This window comes from Lepisosteus platostomus, chromosome 19, assembly GCF_059453375.1.
Source record: "Lepisosteus platostomus isolate fLepPlt1 chromosome 19, fLepPlt1.hap1, whole genome shotgun sequence".
Classification (NCBI taxonomy): Eukaryota; Metazoa; Chordata; class Actinopteri; order Semionotiformes; family Lepisosteidae; genus Lepisosteus; species Lepisosteus platostomus.
Window position 1 is genome coordinate 5,597,535 of NC_142629.1, and position 21,702 is coordinate 5,619,236.

The 21,702-nt window shown below is 47.6% G+C and overlaps 1 protein-coding gene across 6 annotated transcripts in view; it reads left to right on the plus strand.

Moving 5' to 3' along the window:
* Nucleotides 1-21,702, plus strand: part of caskin1 (CASK interacting protein 1) — a 127,083-nt gene that overhangs the window by 93,006 nt on the left and 12,375 nt on the right. For 2 of the 6 annotated variants that reach the window (XM_088612909.1, XM_088612910.1), the window contains exons 7-16: nt 1,034-1,142; nt 1,851-1,959; nt 2,561-2,655; nt 3,455-3,572; nt 8,008-8,226; nt 12,364-12,459; nt 12,869-12,987; nt 13,410-13,491; nt 13,892-13,992; nt 20,161-20,271. In XM_088612909.1, the coding sequence (XP_088469035.1) occupies nt 1,034-1,142; nt 1,851-1,959; nt 2,561-2,655; nt 3,455-3,572; nt 8,008-8,226; nt 12,364-12,459; nt 12,869-12,987; nt 13,410-13,491; nt 13,892-13,992; nt 20,161-20,271 (1,159 nt within the window). The remainder of the gene's footprint in view (nt 1-1,033; nt 1,143-1,850; nt 1,960-2,560; nt 2,656-3,454; nt 3,573-8,007; nt 8,227-12,363; nt 12,460-12,868; nt 12,988-13,409; nt 13,492-13,891; nt 13,993-20,160; nt 20,272-21,702) is intronic. The other 4 variants (XM_088612911.1, XM_088612913.1, XM_088612912.1 and 1 more) reach the window with 4 other exon arrangements.

Genomic DNA, 21,702 nt, shown 5'->3' on the forward strand with positions numbered 1-21,702 from the left:
ACAGAAAGTTCAATAGTTGAGTGATTGAGGTGAGGAGGAGGAGTACGTGTAATGGCTGGAATCTAATCACCACACTCTTGCATTATTTGTATGTAAAAGAAAAAAAAACGCAAATATTTATTTGAGAAATTTTCATTTGGCCAAATTATGAATCTGTCCATGTAGTGGCTACAAAAGTATATTGATAATTGCATTTGTTTATCCAATTCAACTCCCATGTAGGTCAAAAAGAACCAAGCATATAATAACAGAACTTTTTACACCTTCAACATACATACTGTATTTAACCAGTCTGCTTTAAGTTCACTCTCACCATTTGATTACTCACAGTACCGATATGTCCTTAAAATGGAGGAAAAAAAACATCCTTCTCATCCAAAACATTGAGGTCAGCGCAATATAAGACATCACGAAGAGGCACCAATCACAACTGGCAGATGCTGAAGGAAAAGGAAAATCCCAAGTCCCTTCCAAACTCCCAAAGTGGTTCTTCTGTAAGCTACACAAGCTTATTTACCTCCTGCGGCTGTCCTTTCCCTCCAGACCACTGCTCCTACAAACCCTGAGGCTGCTCTACCTCGGGCTTTTATAGACTCGAAAACCCCTCCCCCTTACTCGCATTGGCTATGTGTAATTACGTCAGGATTTATTGGACCGTCAATGATGAAACGGGGAGGAGCTATCTACCATGTGCTTGACTGTGGAGGCTGCCATTTTGGGTCGCCTCAAGGTCAGCCCACGGATACATAGTAATAAACTCACACTTCTTCTCACACACAACAGCCAATAGAAATGCAGAAAAGAAAATACACTGCGCCTGGGGCAGCTTGAAACAGAACCTTGGAAAAATTGTGTTTACCTTCAGCTTCCTAGAAACATTGCAGGGAACTATTTTATAAGCACAAGCGACCGTGAAAGGGGGGATGCTTTCGCACCAGTGCGTGCTATTTTAACCCAGTCCCTCGGTTTTGGGCCTGTTTTCCTTTCCTGGTCTCGTCCACAAACTTGTGCTCCTGTTTCCCTGCCTGCCCAGGTTGCTCATCCAGGCTGGGATCGACATCAACAGGCAGACCAAGGCTGGCACAGCCCTGCACGAGGCTGCGCTCTGCGGCAAGACAGAGGTGGTCCGCTTGCTGCTGGATGTGAGTGTGCCTGGGGTCAGGGGACAAGACAAAACGGGGGGCTACTTGGCATTGGGAGCATACAGTAGGGAAAAGAAGGACAAAAATGGTGGAAAACAAGTACTAGGGAGGAGACAATGGAGGGGCATTGGGAAGTGGGCATAAATCATCTTAGATTTCAGATCCACATGAGATGATGCCTCTTCACTTGATTGACGCACACACTGCATAGACCTCGATCCGTATTGTGAGTGCCTCCATTAATTTTACTGACAGTAATTATGGAGCTCACTGACTGATGCGCTTTAAAACCGAACGTAATTAAGTACTGATTTCCTCAATATTTCTTTTTAACATGCATTAATGAATCCTGCAGGTTATCTGTTGTCTGCATTAACTTGGACACATCTCATATTTATTTAGGACAGGTGGTCCTCAGCTGCAGTCTTCATTTTCATTCTGTCTCAGCTTTGAATGACCTAACTGAGCTAATTATTTCATTCTTTCCTCAAACATGGAACTAAAGATAACTTAAAGTACTGTAATAACTGAACTGTAATAACTGTAGTATCTACTGGATTCTGATCTTTGACAGTCAAAGCTGTGGACATCTGACTTGTAGTGTTCTCTGCCTTCAGGTCTTTTGCGATCAGTATAGCAGAGTCTAGGTTAAGGATATTCAATGTGACCTCCTTCCTGACCCTTCTCAACTCTCACCCCTCCCTGCAGAGTGGAATCAATGCCCAGGTGAGGAACACCTACAGCCAGACAGCACTGGACATCGTCAACCAGTTCACTGCCACCCAGGCCAGCAGGGAAATCAAGCAGATGCTTAGAGGTGAGACAAAGAAAGACAGTTTACGTGAATGAGGGTGCAAAACTGAAAGACTGCCCATAGTCTAGTGTAGAACAGCAAGCGTGAGTCAGTCTGGTAAAAACTCCCAGGTTTTGCCACACTGGGAGTCATGATAAGCTAAGATAGAGCTAAGTCCTCAAATGCAGTCAGCATCAGCTTCATTTGTTTAGATCGGTCCTGTTTTGTGTGTCTGGTCTGTAAAGTTACTTATATTTGGCAATGTTTGTTAGATGTTTGTTAGATGTACAGAGCTGATAAAGCACTTGACCTTGAATGGGGGGAATGGAGAGTGAAAGAGAAAGACAGTTAAAGAGAGAGTCAGAGGATCAGAGAGTGACGGGGCAGATTTATTTTTTTATAGGCACAATACTAAATGCTGTCCTGCTGTTGACACCTTAAACTAATAAGAACTAGAAGCACGAAGAGAACGAAAGTGAGATGATGAATTTTACAGTGTGCTTCAGCAGTACTATGTTTTAATGATACTCAGTCCTCATGCAGTATCCTGCTTTTGAACAACTGGTACCACTTAAGCAAACCCCGCACGGTACTGTCTACCCTCCCTTTGTATCTCTTTGTACAGATGCCTCTGCAGCCCTGCAGGTCAGGGCCCTGAAGGATTACTGCAACAACTACGACCTGACCAGCCTCAACATCAAAGCTGGTGATGTCATCACGGTGAGCTCCGCCTTTAAACAGGTTGCCGTGACGTTCTGTGGACACAGCAGAACTAAGGGGTAGGAATGCGCGGTGAGCTCATGGTAAAAGGGCTGTATCAATAAGAGCTACACAAACATAGGAAACTGAGGCAGAGCGACTAAATTGCATAAGCATAGTTAATCCTCTAATATGGGACGTGAACAATAGCTGCACTGAAAGGGTGGCAGCCTGGAATTGTTAGGATTTTTATACAGGTACAGACTCTGCTGTGCATATGCATGTGCATCAGTATTTTGAGCAAACTAGTTAGAAAACACCAGCAAATGTCCGAAGAGCCAGTAACATCAGCGCCTGTGCAGCACTCACAGAGAGAATGAGCAAAATGCTACACATTGTTTCACTGTGAAGTCTGTAGAGGGCAGTGTAGACCTTTTTTTCCTTCAGTCCTCCTGTTAAACAATACAGTACAGTAGGTCATGTTCAAAAACAGACTTGTCTCTCTGAAATAAATAAGCTGGTGGTTATTTTGTGACCACAGTAACTTCTTTGGAAGTTTGTGCACGTGAACAAAGATATTACCCGCAGCTACCAGAAAATAAACTAGGTCTTTATTTCTTTTGAGTGACTTGGTAGAACAGTTACAACTGAGTTCCTCGTCTTAAAGGCTCACAGAAATGACTATTTAGACCCCTTTGTTCCTTTATTCTAAATGCCTATATGTGCTGATAGAGAGTTATTGCTTTGGAAGTATAGACATCTTTTTTCAACTTAATTATCAAATTGCCTCAATGTCTCACTTCGCCTTCCCACTTGACAGGTGCTGGAGCAACACCCTGATGGCCGATGGAAGGGCTGTATCCATGACAACAGAACAGGAAATGACAGAGTGGGCTACTTCCCTTCCAGCATCGTGGAGGTCATCAGCAAGAGGGCAGGTGCGCTTTCATGGAACACAAAAGGAACAAAGTTGAGAGAGTGGGTGGGCGGGCGAGTGGGGGAAGGGATTAGAACCTTCTTGCAGGAGTGCTTTATCACAACAATACATAAGAGCTTTTTGTATGATTGAGCTGAACTGTATCATTGAAATGAATGAACTGAATGATCAGTGAGCTTCTGATAAACCCTGGCGTAAACAGGTCTACAACAGGGGTCTGAAGCCTAGTGTTGCCAAACCAGGCATAAAGTGGCATGCTGGATCAGGAATAGGGATTTCTGTGCAAGTATCCCTACAGAGTTTACAGAATGGATGGAGACCCTTTATAAAAAGGTCAGCAGCAGCATCTAGGGTTTCCTGGAACCCAGGCAAGAAAGGAATTGGTTAATGGCCTTTGTGTAGAGGAGGACATGTAGGTTGGATCTCTTAGAAGAAAAGCTAATGCTTCTGAAAGACCTCCTTTTTCCACCAATGGTCCTGCTACCACCAGAGGCCCAGAGTGCATGGCTGCCTCCACTTCTAGCAGAAGCCTGTGGAGTGCTTCGATGACACAGGCTGCAGGCAGGGGATCGCCCAGGTGCATGCTGAGGTCCAGAAGGCAGAAACGTGGGGGGAGGGCTCAGGGTTAAAGAGAGGGAAGTGCTTCCAAAGGACACAGCAGGTGGACTAAGAGAGGGCCTCAGTGAAGCACCACTCTGATGGGTGCTGAGGTTTTTGAGCTGGTGGATCTTTGTGTGGGCAAATGGCCGTGCTCTCGGCATGCGGGGGCGTGTCCTCCGCCACAGCTCTGCGCGTAGGGTCGCCTCTCTGTGTCGGACTCGTCCAGATCGGGCTCTGGCTGCTGCAGCCAGCACCTGAGGCTGCACAGCTCAGCTCTCATCCCTGGGGCCCAACGCCGGTCCATCCCCTAATGGTGTTTCCGAAAGAGAGGAATGCTTCACTGCAACCGGGAATACATCCCAGACCAGCTTGGAGTGTTTGCTTTTGATGCTGGGATGGTTCAGTTGCACTTTTGGACTGTTGTTGGCTCCTCTTTCTATTGGCTAATGTGTTGGGTGCTGGGTGGACATTGCTTCTCAGCTGGTTAAACGATTCATCTAAAGGACCACATGGGGAGCTTCAGTTTTACTAGCTATATGATCTCCATCTCAGCTAGGGCTGCCCAGGAGGTACTAGTGTAGTCCATGGTAATCTTCATACTCAGAAAGTAATTATACCCTTTAAGGTTGATGATTTTGCAATAATAACGAAAAAGTTTAGACCCGTTCAAGGGATGCAAAGTCCCTCTTTTCTGTCTGCTACGTCACTCTTCGTAGTGCCACTCCTCACAGTCCCCAGTGGCCCCAATGCCATCAATTGTGAAAGCCAACATCCTACAATAGGAAACAGAGAAACCCGGCTTTCACCAGGAGCCCCAGACTGCAGTCTATTGGTCGACTGAGTCATGACCACCTCAGAATGGGCTTGTGCTCAAAATTCAATTTCCATGCTCAGCAGTTCCTGCCTGTACTCCACGATGCCGCTGAATGGTTCAGTGTACGTTTGTGGTCTTTATTCTCCCTAAAAACGCTTGCTGTATTTTTCCAGTTGCCCATTTCTACATTCTGCAAGGGGAGGTGGTACAGACGGATTGAATTTAGATTACACTGCACTTGGTTCCCTCTGTGGCTGTAGTTACAGTACACCTCCAGCTGTTTCCTGGAATCTTTCAGAAGAGTGTGACATTTTACAGCGGCTGGTTTTTGCGAACCTCTTGGCTTTGGCAAGATTAAAGCATGCCTTTTTGTTTTTCAAACTCTACAATGTCTTGAGTGTGCAGAATTTTGAGAAACTGATTCAGGGTACTTTGACTTCTGTGGAACATGCTGGTCCCCATAGAACTATATATATGCAAGTCCCCATGATGGCGACAGGCTATAATAAATAGTCCATATTGTAGTGTCATTGTTAACTGAATGCTTGTGTAACATATTCCCAAGATTATACGTAAGATATTTCAGGGGAACTCAGTGTTCCATTTAGTTGCCCATTTAAATCATAAGTCTAAGATGTGCAAACAGAGAATAGCATTGCATCACAAAGTCAGTTCTCCCAGAAAATGGTATTTTAAATAATCCAGCTGGCAGCGGGCAACTGCCCACAGAGGCAGTTTGGCCACTGAAGGCAGAATCTCAGCCCAACCCAGAGGGATTGCAAACATTCTGAGTGCGGTTCTGTAGTAGCCAGCCTAGATGCTTAACATCTGAGCTTTGGCCTGCCAGCAAGACAGGGGAGGTCACCCCTCTTACATCCCTGCCCTATGACAGCACGCGGGTATTTTGTAAGTATAAATAGAACAGCAGGTTTGAGGAACCAGTTTTTCTCTCAGAGGCAGAGTGAAGTGAACTTCCCGCAAAAGAAGGTGTCTTCGGATTTCTAGGAAAATGCATGGCCAGTGAAATGAATTATTAGACTTTTGTTTGTTGACCACAGCCAGCTCCTTCAGTCTGATCTTCAATGGCAAGATCACAGCCTGGTTTCAGTGTCATCTCTCCCTGTCCGTCTCTATCTTGTCCATTGAGTGCCTCATTCTCCACACAGACATCAAAGCCATCTGTGTCGACATGCCACAACGCTTTCAACCAAATCCAGGACTTCAGCACCTTTTTCAAATAGAGTTTTCTATTCTTATACACAATCAGAACTGTCACTTCATTTCTGCATTTTGTGGTGGTGTTGGCAGATAAGTAAATAGTTTAATAAAAATTTAAAAAACACAAACAATGCAGGCAGAGTAGAATGTACAGAACTAGGCACACACACTTTTGTTGTAAATGGATGGTTGGACACTTCTTATTGGTCATCCCAGATGTCCATTGGGGACATTGCGGTTATCTGCAATGTGGATGATACTATGTGACAAAAATTGAGTTTTTAATCAAAGTTTCGGGAGGAAAATCAGATTGTAGTCTGCCTACTTCTGCTCTCCTATATAGAGTATGTGTACCTCCTTGCACTCTTCTCTTTGCACATCTCTCTCACTTCCCTCCCTCCACCCCATCGACACCCTTGCAGCGGCTCATTCCTCATGATAGTGAGGGGAGGTTGGGTCAGCCTCATCCTTACCGCCATTCAGCTAGGAGAGTTACGCCAACCTCTCATACATTTCGACTCTATATCACAGTGATCAGGGCCTGACCAAACTACTGAAATCACAGATTGTAAGCGGAATAAAAGGAACTGTCTAGCTACAAGCGAGTCTCCGTCGATGAGGAATGAGAGGGCTCCCGCATCCCGCGATGACATAGCAGGGATAACGATTGCTATCGTCATTATATCGTCACTATATCCAGCAGCCATATCACCCTGCAGCTCACCACTGGTAGCCCACTGAAGCTCAGCAGGTGTGAGCCTGGTCAGTACCTGGATGGGAGACCTCCTGGGAAAAACTAAGGTTGCTGCTGGAAGAGGTGTTAGTGGGGCCAGCAGGGGGCGCTCACCCTGCAGTCTGTGTGGGTCCTAATGCCCCAGTATAGTGATGGGGACACTGTACTGTAAACAGGTGCCGTCCTTCGGATGAGACGTAAAACCGAGGTCCTGACTCTCTGTGGTCATTAAAAATCCCAGGGTGTTTCTCGAAAAGAGTAGGGGTGTAACCCCGGCATCCTGGCCAAATTTCCCAATGGCCCTTACTGATCAAGGCCTCCTAATAATCCCCATCTATGAATTGGCTTCATTACTCTGCTCTCCTCCCCACTGAGAGCTGATGTGTGGGGAGCGTTCTGGCGCACTATGGCTGCCGTCGCATCATCCAGGTGGGGCTGCACATTGGTGGTGGTGGAGGGGAGTTCCCATTACTTGTAAAGCGCTTTGGAGTGTCCAGAAAAGCACTATATAAGTGTAAGCAATTATTATTATTATTATTAAAGATTGAGAGGAGCAGCAGCAGGTTTCCTCTGTACTTAGTGAGCAATCGGCAGCCCTTGGAGACTGTTTCCACAGTTTCCCTGCATGGATGCGCACACCCGCTCTGTCAAGGCATGTTAGCGACTAACATGACAACAACACCCTCTCAGAATTCAGACCGACACCATTCTCACTCGCGTCGGAGCCCTGCTTTGAAATTTCATTTAGATACATGTCCTTTACATACGTATCTAAGCATATATGTATGTACACATATATATATGTGCGCTCATTCACACCCATAGCAGTAACACAGCGATAACCGGGGGTGCTTCTGAGAAAGTGAGAAAAATCGGGCTGAATAATAGCTTTAATAATAATAACCTGCTTCCTGCTTTTCGAACGATTTGCTTTGTGTTTATTTATTTATTTATTTTTTTGGGTTGAAGTGATTTGTGTTGCCTTAAATTTGTTTCCCTGTTTCCTCCCCCCCACCCCCCTCTCCCCCTTCTCTTATATTTTGTCGTTGTTGTCGTTGTTGTCGTATCTAGGTTCATGGAATACAGTCATTTGTACCCAACAGTATCAAAAGATACAGCTCTGTGCGCCGGCGTGCGGCCCTGCCGCCGTGGTGAACGGGGACTCGTATCATCAGTTCCATTTCCTGCCGCCTCCTCCACCTCCGCCACCACATTCCCATCAGCCTCTTTTCACTTCCTTTGGCTATAACAGGTCCCACAGCACCTCAGAAGAGCTGCGTTGTGGACAAGGTACAGGACACAGCACTGTGCTTTTTTTTTTTTTCCCCTGATTATTACAGTTACTATTGCCTCTCTTCACAAAACTTTAAGGGATTTCTGCTGGACCTTTCATGTGCTGTAGCCCACAGCAGGGGTGTCCAACCTGAGCTCTGGGGAGCCCCGTTCCAGGCAGTCTTATAGGTCATTCTAAATCGGGGGGGCCTCTGGTCTCGGGGAGCCCCAGTCCAGTTAGTCTTATAGGTCACCCTGAATTAGGGGTCTCCAATCATGGTCCAGTTAGTTAAACGGGTCACTCTAAATTGGGGTTCTGCAGCCCTGGTCAGTCTTATAGGTCTTCCTTAATCACTTGTTACCTAAAGACCACAACCACTTCTTTAAGCAGCTGATTCAGTGAACAGTGGTCCCTAGGAGCTGAAGAATATCCTGATTTTTGTCTCAAACGATCTCTAATTTACTTACTGTAATTTAACACCACCTGTTCAACTGATTATAGTTTAATCGGTGCTCTATAAAACGATCATTTGAATCCTATAAGATCTGTGGGACTGTGGCTCTCTAGCACCAGGATAGAGACCTCTGACCAAAGGGATATTTATGCTTAGATTGTGCTGCACATGAAAAGGTTAATTGTGGCACGTTCTTATTTATGCTTTGTGAAGGCATTTTTTCTATTCCGTGACTAAAACAAAAATTATTCTTTTTACTGACATGTAAACCCCTCTACTCCTCTGTAAAGTTCTGTTTGTTTCAGGCTTTACTCTAAGCCTGGGATGTTCTCCCAAGTAGTTTTGCTATCGATCTGGGCTAATTTGTTTAATATCTCTCTGCCATATAGGTGGCACCAACCAAGCCCTGACATACAGGACAAACGATCTAAAAAAGCATTCCTTGAAGTTTTCTGAAGAGGAATCATTATTTGTTCACTTTTTTGGTTATTTACATCTTTATATGTTTATGTTTTTTACTTCGTTAATCAAACATTTACTGCGGTATACATGGATAAACTAGAGGGAATCGGCTTCAAGTGTCAAAATTTCAAACCAAAACACTCTTTCCCTTTGAAATGCCCCATATGGATGTATACTGAGGTAAATGTTTTGTAAAGGTCTTGCCAAGCAGTATTTAGTGCTGTACCAAATATATATCTGATTCCCTGTGGGCTCTATATCCCAATTTCCACAGTGAAGCTCAGTGACAGGTGGATGCATGAGGAATTCAAAGATGCTAGTGAGCCAGACCACAGCCCTAGAGCTGTGCGAATTCAGCTAATTCAATGTGAGCCTGGGCCTCAGATATCTTTTTGACGATACTGACTTGCACCCACTTCCTTCTTGTTTTTATATATATCTTTAGGTAAGGTCCATGGTCCTTATTTCCCCCCCCCCATCTCAAATTTTTGGTTTGTTTCCTTGTTCAGTTGCTTTGCTCCATGGCGTTCAGTGTCCATCTGACCTTTTCCTTTCTAAAAAAACGAAACCTGTCCTGCCCCTGTCCTTAATGCACACTGTTAATGTGGCGACGCGGGTTTTTGGGGTCTGGTGGGTTTTCCCTTCGTAAGACACGTAACGGTTCCGTCACCGGTTCCATTCACAGTACCGTCAGCCAGCTGAGCTGTCAGCAGTCTGTGTGAAGGGTCAGTCCCTGCGTGTCCCGCTATTTATCCTCCTGTCCCTCCACTCTCTTCCTGCTTAGCTCTCCTTACCCAGTCCCGTCGTCTTTGGTTCCTTTCAGTGTGCGTGTGGCCCCATAACGTGCATGTTCACCTTCCTGAAATAGTGCAGTTCTTGCAGTTCCCAGTTCCCAGTGCAGTTCTCTTTTTGGTATTTTTTGTTGTCGTGAAAACTGAGGAGCTCCTGATGCTATCACATGGCAGACAAGTTGAATTCTGGCATTCTGATGTGCTGGATGTTAAATACTAGTGAAGGCCATTCTGTACACTAGATGCGTACAACGTTTCAGTCATACCCCCAACAGGCGTACACAGGGCCCGGACATCCAGGTGCACACTGATACCCGGTCAGTTTCCTTAGGTTTCACTGCTTTTCACTCGTGAGCCAGCACATGGGAGTTTTACGCTGGGAGTTTTGGCTAGTGCTTTGGAAATTTCTCATGCCGGACGAAGAACGCAACAACAGGAAGCAAACATCCGGCAAAACATGTTCAATCAGCAGCTCTCGGATTCAGAATAGCAGAACAGAATCCCTGCGGTTCCCCAAAATCTCCCAGATCCCCAGTAATCCACAACAAAGGTTTTCCATGTCTTTCCCCCTCCTGGGCCAGAGTTTACAAGGGGAGGCGATCTGAGTCTCACAGGCAGGAAGACTCCAATATTCCCTCTAAGCTGTGCGCGCGTGTGGATGCGCACAGAGGTTATGAAATCACACATAGGAAATTTGTCCCACGCACAAAAAAATTAAATTCCCCCCAAAATATGCTAATAATAAAACAAACACGGTCATCAATTGAAAAATGCTAAAATTGACCACATGAGACTGCCTGTGAGAGGCCCAGCTTGGCTGTGTGCTCGATTCTTACTGCTGCTCGATCATCGATATCTATGCTCTTGAACCTCACTGCTCATGCTTGGCACTCAGTCTCTATGACTGGGCCCGATGAATCGCTGTCCCCGTCTTTTGGATCTCTATGCTTCTATGAGGATGACTATAGTCACAAAAAATCATTTCAGGTTTACACTTTGACATACTCTCAATTTAGGGCGCACAAGTTTTTGTCACTGGGAAAAAATTTGCACAACTTGAAAGTTTTGCGCGCACGATTAAAAACGAGAGGGAACATTGGAAGACTCCCGCAGGTTTGATTTTTAAGGAGCGAGCAGTGAAGCCCTGCTAAGAGTGGGGATTTTGGCGAGTTCAATTGAGCAATTTAAAAGCGAATTCCAAAAATCCAGCACAGATCCTGTTTTGACTGGGCTGATCGCTCACTGGCTTCACCTCCTGCCTATTTCCAGCGTCATCAGGGGCTCTGTGCTGAGCCCCAATTAAAGTTGGGTTGGGGCTGACTATGCCCCCTTTTCAAATCTTCCCGAATCCCTTCTTATTTTCCAGCTAGAGGAACCCCAGTTTCCGTGTCCCCCGATATCTGAAATGCCTCTCCATCCTGTCTGGTTCGAAGGGGGTCACAGCAGTATTCTGGGCAGTTTTAAACCTCTTCCCCTCCTGCGATTTTGACTCCTTTGCCCCAGTCTCGCCACACTGCCTGCTTAAGGGTAAATGCATGCTTGTTGCGCTCGCTTTCCTGAGCCCAGCGGTGTACCCGCTGCAGTGCAGTTCAGCTGAAGCCCATGGGGAAAGCTCACACTGAACACATTGCTACGAAGGTAGGTCTGCGTTTCGACAGGCGGCTCCTCAGTCTGGAATTCTCGACCTCCTTCTCCATCACCTGCAGCCAGGATTCCAGCGAGCGAGCCGAGAGGCCTGAACACATTCCTCAGTCCAACCTGCAGCTGAAATCAAACTTACTTTTTGCAGAAAACATGAACAATTTCAAAAAAGCCCATTCCCCCAGGAGCTTGTGTGTCGCCTTGCCAAGATGCAAAGCCTAGCGCGGCACAATAATCTTGCAGTTAAGGCCAGGCCTGGCGTTTAGCTCTTGGGCGTATTTTAGCGCATCCTAATCGACGGTAGCATTTCTGTTTTGGGTTCGTATTCTCAGGGTTCCAACCCATTTAATAAACCACTCAATCTGTACTCCTGTGGTTTATGATGGACCAGTTTATGATGGAAATAGTTCTTTGGAGTGCACTGCAGCCCATATATATGTATATCTGTGTATATACGCACTATATATATATACATGTGTATATGTTAACTTATATATACATGTATGTATGCATGCCTATATATATATAGGTATGTATATATACATTATATAAAGATGTTACTTGTCTGAGCTCATCTGTGTAACAGACAGTTCCTGACAGCTGGCCAGGTCGCCCTAAGTGGATGACGATTCCAGTACTCCCAGAACCACTGCCCTCTGCCCAACCCACCTCCCCTCCTTCCCCTGCTTTGTTGAGGAGCATGGCCGGGGGGCCGGGGGGCCGGGGGGCCGCTCCGCCAGCTTTCCACTCCACGCGGCTCCTCCAGACCCCAACCCTGCATGTTAATGCTGGTTTCTGTGTTGAAGGTTCGCGCGGCTCCGAGTCCAGCCCTCATGGCTCCCCCACCCCCACCGCGGGCGGCGCCAGCGAGGAGATCTGGGTGCTGCGCAAGCCCTTCGCAGGTAACAGCCGGGCCAGCCCCCCTCCCCCCGCCCCCGCCCGCGCCCGCCTTACCCAAACCCCCTCCCGCTATCTGACATAGCCCCGCCTCTGCGGACACCCATCTCCATGTCTGATCCCTCCCTGGACCCGGACCAAGCTCCTTCCAAGTACATCCGTTAGATCAGAGGCCTCGGCAGCTTTCAGGATCCGTGCTGGGAGGTCCGCGTGAGTCCCCAGCGGAGCGGGCCGCGTCTGGGAGAGCGCGCCGCCTCGCCATTCCATTCTCGTCTTCGTCCGTCACACGTCCCTGGTGTTGTCGTGCCGCCCTCAGCAGACAGCTCGGCGGCTCGCGGTGCTGCGCGGTTGGGGGGAGGGGGTGGCGGCTGTGCTGTCACGTCACGGGCCGTTGCCGTTGTGTTTGTGTGCCAGGCGGAGACCGCAGCAGCGTGGGCAGCTCGGGCAGCGTGGCGAGCGCGCGGTCCTCGGGGAGCGGGCAGAGCGCTGGCGGCAGCGTTCACGCGCTGCACGCTCAGGCGGAAGGCGTCAAGGTGAGTCCTGCGGCGGTAATCTCTGTGGTCTGACGGGGTTCTCCCACACTGGCTTGCTGTCCTGTCGGTGACGGACGCCCCTCTCCTCCGATCAGCGCTGAACCCTTTTACCAGAGGGCGCAAGTGGGAACTACCGTATGTGGAGTTCGTTAGAAACCAAGAGCAGGAGGCAAAGGGTTGTGGGAGTGTGGGACAAACGCAGCCATGTTGTACGAAAAGACGATGGGCGGAGTCTATCTGCACTTCCTCTTTCTCTCCTGTGTGCGGTCACAGGGTTCAGAGCAGCGAGCCGTGACCATAAACACTTTAAAATCGGGTGGGTGTTACAGAAATAATGAGCAAGCTTCTAAGTTTTGAAGAAGAACACACACGCATGGTATTGCTAACATGTGCACTGTGCTGGTGTTGTGCTTGTGATCCAGCTCTTGGCCACAGTCCTGTCTCAGTCCCAGAAGGCAAAGGAACACCTGCTGGAGCAGTCGAAGTCCGTGGAGCAGTCCACAGGTACGGCGCCGCTAAGCACTGCTGCTCCTCACCCCCGCAGGGACTTCCCTCTGTCACAGACCCATCACACCGCTCTCCTTCACAAGCTCTGGGCTAGGAGAGCCCTGTCCGATCCCCAGCTCCTCTCGGAGAGCTTTAAACTGCAACATGCTGGACGCTTGCCTATGAAGCCAGATGGTGCTGCTGAGGGAAGGAGCAAGGAGGGGAGGGGAGGGAGGATGGCAGAGAAGGGGATAGAGGGGGAAGGGGACGTCATTGTTCCGTCCTCAGTCGACCACTGAGGTGCCCCTGCCCGGCTCTCTCCGGGCTTGTCTCTGCGGCCCACAGGGGAGGCTTCTGGGGGGGGGGGAGAGGAGGCTGTGGCCCGCCCTCCGTTTCGAAACGCTCATGTCTCCCTCAGGCTCCTCCCGCCAGCAGGGCTCCGCCGCCTGCCCCTTCCACGAGCCGCCGTACGGCGAGGCGCCGCCGCAGAGGAAGGGAGAGGCTCCGTCAGAGGCGAAGGTAAGAGAGCAGGCTGCCCCTGTCGTACCGCTGCCGTCCCCTACCGCTCCCTCTCCAGAACGACGCCCGGCCCCTTCCTCTCCCAGCTCGCTGCCTCCGCACCGTGGGCGTTGGGATTCGGGGGACGGTGAGTATGCTGTACAGCGGGGTGGGGTGCGCACTGGCTTACTGGTCTCGGTTACCCTCCCGTTGTCTGTCAGAGCTCTTTTTCCCACTTTCTGCTGCTGATCGGGACCTTGGGCAGGATCGCACCAATGCGCTGAACAGGCATTGAGTATGTCAATCGTTGCCACGACCCACATGCATCTGAAAGGTGGACGTCAAATAACCTTCAGCTCAGGAGCCCACTGTAAGCCCTTGGGCTTGTCCTTGGACGTCTTCCCAGCAGCAGGAACGAACAGCCTGTAGATGACTAAGTCTCAGATTATATGTTGAGCCAGAGTTCTGATTTTTGGTTGTTCATTCGTTTTAGAATTATTGGCGCTATTTGCTTGACTTTATTTTTCTTTGGATCAGGCACCCAAATCGAGCAAACACCCGTTTGCTTTAAAAAATGAAATTGAATGCCTCTCTCCAGGCCTAGGTTAATATTGCAGCGTTATATGCACAGGTTGAGGCAGGCAGGTTTTTTCGGATTTCCTCGTTGCTGTGGCTGTAGCTGAGCAACACCTGTAGTCGTTGCACTCTTCTTTCGTGAAAGCAAAGGTGTCTGGCAAGTGTCCTTTCTGTGAATGCTGTGAATGTTGGTCAGGTGCTCACACCCTATGTACAAATGGCATTGTGAGCCTCTGGATTCCTGCAGTCCTCTTTGTGAAGACTGAATTTTGCCTTAGGATTTGGAAACAGAACAGGATCTCGGTCTGCTTTCACCTGGCCAGTTCACTCCAGCTTGTGTTTTGAAAAGGGATTTTAACCATTGCATGTCCTAGGAAATTCTTTGCAGGACTCTTGTTGTTTAGGGGGATTTTGAAGGGTGTGGCAGCATGCTGGATTTGGTGTTGGGAGGTTTAAAACTAACCTCTGGTATTGATTGAAAAGCTCTCAGGGGTCACAGGCATTTAGACGGAAATGGAGGTGAATGTTTTTTCCTTCCACAAATATAGAAAAGGAAGTTTCACTCCTGGCTTTCCCTGCTCACTGTACATCAATCCAACCCTGGACTTGATATTGGTGCTTTTGCAGATCATAGTTGATGACCTATGTACAGAGGTTCCTAACAAGGGGACCTTGCAGTCTATTACATTGCAGGACTGTGATGCAACTAGCACACTTATCGAATTTGCTGAAAATGAAGTCAGTTACATTATTAAGAACCTGGTTCAAACACAGACCTGCCTTGAAGTTGATTTTGGTTGGGAACCCCTGTCATTTGTGTCTGGTCTAGCTGTAAATTAGCAGGAGATCTTACTGTGCTGCTAAGCGGTTTCACTTTTCCTCCTATTACTGCTGGTTCTGTTTTTGTGTGAGGTCATTTCTTCCAAAACGCCCCCGTCCCCCGCTGGAGCGTCATGTCATTTCAACCCGGCAATCCATGTCAACAGCACATCCGTGGGAGAAGGTGCCCTTTGTGAACTCATCCCGACACTAAGAAAAAGTGATGCTAAAACAGTATGTCAAGCTGTGCAGCTTGTATCTGGTAGATTTATTGCTAACCGTCAGGTCTGTGGGTTCCAGGGTTTCCAGGCGTTTATCGATTTCCAGCTTGTGCCCAGAGTGGTTTTATGATAAATATTCCATGCACTTATATAGAGCTTTTCTGGACACTGTACAGGTAATGGGGACTCCCCTCCCTCACCCCCAGTGTGTAGCCCCACCTGGATGATGCGACGGCAGCCATAGTGCGCCAGAACGCTCCCCACACACCAGCTCTCAGTGGGGAGGAGAACAGCAGGGCCGGGGCTTTTGGGGGGTGCAATGGGTGCACCCAGGCCCAGATCTAAAGGGGGCCCGTTGCTAACGTCATTAAAATGGCAGCTTTTTTTTTTTTTGAGAAAAGACCATCCGTAAAATAAACAGACAGTGTCATCAGCGAGACGGAGGAACATGTTTGACATAAAAAATACGGGAGATAATTCAACTGAGGCTGCAACGAACTTGCCTTGTATTTAGGAGATTTGGCAAATGAATTCAGGTTTCTGTCTCATTTGCTCCCCACTGAAGTCACTCTTTCCTGAAACACTGCAGTATTTGGTCAACAATGATATGAAATCCACGTTTCCAGACGCAGTGAGAGCATGTCAAGTGCTTTTAACAATTCCAGGTGCTGTCGCCAAGGCTGAACGCTCGTTTAGCAAACTGAAATTAATCAAAACGTATCTAAGGTCCACCATGTCGCAGGAAAGACTGTCAGCTCTGGCTTTGCCGTCTATAGGGAACAGAACCGCAAGGCGGGTGGATTTCAGTGATATCATCGCTAAGTTTGTTGTGACGAGTCACAGTTGGAAACTTTTAAATAACTAGTTACTAGTATCAAGTTCAAGATGTTAGCCCGTTTTAATTTTGCTCTCTTGCTCTGTGCGCACTGGCGGAGGGAGAAGGAAGCCAGGGGACGGTTTTTTTTTTATTTACTTGCACCCAGGGCCCAAGTATGGGTTGCGCCAGCCCTGGAGAACAGAGGTAGATCGAGATTATTAGGAAGCCATGATTGGTAAAGGCAAAGAGGAAATTGGGCCAGGACACCAAAGTTAAAACCCCTACTCTTTTCGAGAAGCACCTTGGGATTTGTGATGAACACAGAGAGCCAGGATCTCAGTTTTATGTTTCATCCAAAGGAAGATGCCTTTTTTACTGTACTTGGGCATTAGGACCCACACAGACTGCAGCGTGAGCGCCCCCTGCTGGCCCCACTAACACCTCTTCCAGCAGCAACCTTAGTTTTTCCCAGGAGGTCTCCCATCCAGGTACTGACCAGGCTTACACCTGCTGAGCTCCAGTGGGCTGCCAGTGGTGAGCGGCAGGATGATTTCACAGTGGGCAACAGGTTTTGACCTGTTGAGGGGTCCACATATCAGGAGACACAATAAGCGTACAGCTCTCAGTAACCAGGACAAAATTGCAAGGACCTGTACGACAACCCACGTCTGTCCTTCTAACTGCCTGTCTTTCTGTCTGCCTGTCTCTCTCTTTCTTTATTTTCTGCTTGTGTAAAAATAAGTGCCTAGTAACTGCAGCTCACAGTGGGCGGCGTTTCAACTCGTGGCTTTGCAACGAAATTTAAGACAAGGCAGGTGCCTGCCCTCAGCTGGGTGTTTGTAAAAATAAATTAAGAGAAAGAGGTGGGTCGATCTGGGGATTCTGTGATGTCAGTACTGGGTCACGGTCTCTCCGGGAGCTGTCACTGGGCCTAGTTCCTGCCATAACAGAGTGTGTGGGCATGTCACACAGTGATTGAATAATGATGGCGTATTCCTACTTTATACAGTGGGTATAGAAAGTCACCACCTCCTTTCAAAATGTTCACCTTTTGTTACCCTAAAGCCCAAAAAGGAGAAATATAAAATCAGACTTTTTCCAGTTTTATTTACAAATTGTACCTTGCAACATCCAAGTGAAAAGAAAAAGAAAGCAAAATCTCTGAAAATAAAAATAAAAAAGTAGAATACTACTGGGTTGGATTAGAGAACACCCCCCCTGAGTTAATACTTGGTGGAAGCACCTTTTTGCTTGAATTATAGCCTTGAGTCTGTTTGGATATATTTCTACCAACTTTGCAGACCTTGAGGGAGGAATATTTGCCCATTCCTCCTCACGGAGCTCATTCAAACTGCGTGGTGACCGTTGATGGACTGCCCTCTTCAAGTCATTCCTAAGATTTTTTTATGGGATTTAGGTCAGGGCTCTGACTAGGCCATTCAAGGACATTCACCTTCCTGTCCTTCACCCACTGTACAGTTGCTATGGCGGTGTGCTTTGGGTTATTGTCACGTTGAAAGGTAAACCATCTCCCCATTTTCAACTTCCTGGCTGAGGGCTGCAGGTTTTCTTCAATAATTTGCCTGTATTTTGCCCCCTCCATCTTCCCTTCTATCCTGGCTGTTAAGATGTATTGGGTTTTAGCCAGCTGTACTGTTTTGCATTCCAGCACAAAAAGTTTGATTTTGGTCTCGTCTGACCACAGCACCTGTTGACCACTTGGCCACAGAATCTTCAAGCTGCATTTTTGCAAAACAAAAATGAGGAGTGACTTTTTTCTTTCTTTCTTTGCCATAAAGGCCTGTAGCTTGTTCAAAGTCACCATCGGCCTCTTGGTAGCCTCTCTGATCAGCTCTTAACGATGGTCCTGACTGTGCTCCATGGGATACTTAAAGGCTTTAAAATCTTTTTATACCCATCTCCTGACTTTCCACAACTTCACTTAAAGTTCTTGTGTCAGCACCTTTTTCCCTGTAGTGAATTCTTTGCTTTGAAATGCACTTGCAAGCAGTGGAATCCTCCTGGAACAGCTGCTTTTATTCTGAACTAATCCAAATCACCACAATTGATCACAGGTGGGAGCCAATTAGCTTGTGGTGTGATTGGTTATACCTGAGCAAGTTTACAAACGCAATTGTAAGAGGTGTGTGATTACTTATCCAAAAAAGGTATTTTACTGTTGTAATATTAATTTTCAGAATGGTTTAGAATTTGATTTTCACTTGGCTAATGTGGGTGACTGTGTGTAAATAAAAATGGAGCAAGCCTAATTTAATTTGTTTTTATTTTCAGTGTCATAAAACAAAAGGTACACATTTTGAAAGGGGGTGGTGACTTTCTATACTCACTGTATAAGTCAAGGCCTGTAAATAGCCTCAATTTGTACTAATGAAATAAGCAGTTTGACCTGGAATAAAAATGTTAGGGCACTCTGTCTGGGTAGAAACAGGCCTTTGGTGTTTTTTTGTTTGCAGTGCAGTATGGGGACAGTACTGTGCACTGCTTTGGCAGGATTGGTGGTCCACATGCTTACGTCTGACAGAGAAACTTTAATTGTTTCATTGACATCACAATATCACCAGGCAGCTATGAGATGGCGGTTTGCATAAACATCCAAGTGTCCCACTCTACAGCATAAAGAACATTCTTCCCTTTGCAGACAGCTGTCTGACAGCTAGGGATTTGTGGGGAAGATGCTGTGCTCCTGATGACGTCTTTACAAAAAAATGCCACCCCCGCTTGTAGTGACCACTGAAATACCACATACTATACAGAAGGCACCCAGCACAGTGTGGGGATTACAACCGATACTCTTGGCTGTGACTGCCTGCCCAAATGCAGGCTGCTCTCTCCCTCATATGCAGAACTGAGCTCCTTGCAACGGTACTGATGTACTGGTGTTCATGGTGTAGAAGATCCTTACTGGAGAGGATCCCAGGGAGTGTCCAGAAATGTACCGGACACCGTCCATCCAATGTCTCCCTTTAGCTTGGTGAACAATATACTGTACAGGACAGTGTTGTTATTCCAGGAGACTCTTCTTCCATCTGTGCCTTGAAAGTAATTCTAAGGTTTGGACAGTAGGCGCAGTTTGCTGGGGAGCCACTCAGATGATGTCCAATGAAGGGTGGACAAGGAGTGGACAAGGAGAAGAAGATCCCACTGACCCCTGTGCTCTTCACAGGGCACAGCCTTGCTCGTCCCCGGCAGCCGTGACTTCTGGAATAAACGACTCCACAATTGCGCACCATTTTCTGTGTTAACACATCTTCATCTTTACCTTCGAAGGTTCTCCGTGGTGGCCAACTGAAATTCCTCTTCATTGCATCACATTGCATCGTACTTCTGGATTCATCCATCTGTGGTGAAAATAAAGCGTTTCCCCACCCCACAGTTTACAATCAAATCAAGCTTCTTGTTTTACGGCCTCCTAGTGGTGTAAAGCAGTCATTACCATTGCTGCGAGTGGCGGCACCCTTCCCATTTTCGTACAGAGGATGCCGTGCTAGATAAACTGGAAGGAGCCCGTGCTCTAGTTAAAGCCGTCTTTAAATAAAAACAAAACGGTAATAAACTGCTCAAGCAAACTCAGAATTTAACCTTGAGATTCAGAAGAGAAGGTCTAACAGTTTCCCAGCCGTTAATAGAGCACAGATCCTGAGCTGTGGCCTGTGGCAGTGGGATGACTCCAGCGAGGTGGCCCAGGACGAGCCAAGGGACGAGCCAATGATGAATGCCGCCTATCTTTTTTTCTAGAGCTCAGAGGCTGTTATCCGTTGGCTGAGCGAGTTTCAGCTGCAAGTCTACGCTCCAAACTTCATCAACGCTGCCTATGACATAGCCACCATTAGCCGCATGACCCCCGAGGTAAGAGCACCTCCCAGAAACCTCCCAATCCACCTCCCCCTGACCCCAGACAACACAAAAAGGCCTCGATCCCCACCCCACCCCACCTCCTCCCCTCCCAGATTGCTGTCGGATTCCAGGCGGTCTCTCCCGTGTGCTCTGGAACCTGACTCTGTGCGGAGCACTGCTGGCCCCAGCGAGTTTGCCTCAAAGCCAAGCCCCCTGCCTCCTCGCCAGCCCAGCTGTGTCAGAGCCTCCCAATGCCACAGCCGGGGCAACAGTAGCCTTGCTGTGGCAGCACGTCTTCCCGCTGCCTGACTGGAGATCAGCTGCTGCACCTGTCGCCCCAGTTCTCTCTTCTCTTGCCCAGGAAGACCCACAAGGTCGATCGAGGGGGAGCACCTTCTCCGCAGAAATGTCACAGACAGGGCCTGGTGGTTGAAGTGTTCAGTTGTGGGTCGTTTCGTGTTTGCGCAGCTTCTTGGTCTGGGAGAAAATGAGCTGCCCGTGTCACAGAACATTCTCTCTTGAGGTGGAAGCCCTTGTTCTCAAGTCTTGCCAGCCGGAAAGCGTGACTGTGCTGCCCCCTTGTGTACGTGTGCATATCGGTGTATATCTGTGTGTGTCGGTGTCTGTACGTGTCCATGTGAGCGTGTGCACGGGTGCACATTCTTGGCAAGACCCCTAAGCATTAGTCAGCCGATGAATGCATCAGAACCTTGGCTAATTCATCAGCACCCTAATGCTTCATGAGAACCCCCCTGATGGTTTTGCTAGAGTGATTAAAACTTGGTTTTAATCCTGTGCTTCGGGAGGTTGTGTGTGTGTTGTGCTTTTGTCAATAAGATTATCGGTGTGGTGTGACTGGTTGTCGGTCTTCCAGGCTCACTCCCCGTGTGTAGCCTGGTCTCCCCTGTTTGATGCTGCTGTAGACGCAACATTTAGAGAGATGTTTCTCCAGCTTTGCCTGCCTAAACTGACCAGTGACTTTCCTGTGATCTTTCCTTGGTTTTACTGTGGCCTCTTCCTGGAATGGCATGTTCGGGGGTAGGAATAGATGTTGTTGTTGTTCTTTGTATCTGGTGATGGGGGTGAGTATACAGTATTTCAGGCAAATACAGACTGAACCTGAAATAAAACCTGAGGGAAAAAAAACGAAAAGAAACTGTGGAAACTGTACTGAAGTGGTCAAGCAAGAGATGTGCTTTTCAGTTGTTGCAGTGAATTCTCTGCATGCCAATAGTTTCACCGTATCATACTCCAGAGTCAGTTTGTTGTTGTTTTTCAGTATTTTCCATTGCTCTTGAAGAAGCCACCTGGTGGGGTTGATGTTAAAGTATAAAGGGGTTAAAAAGTAAAAGTGATTTTATCCGTCTTCCCAAATCCCATGACAATGTGAATCCCAGGCACAAGGTACTGGGTTTGCATGTCATAGGATACAGGCAATGCAAT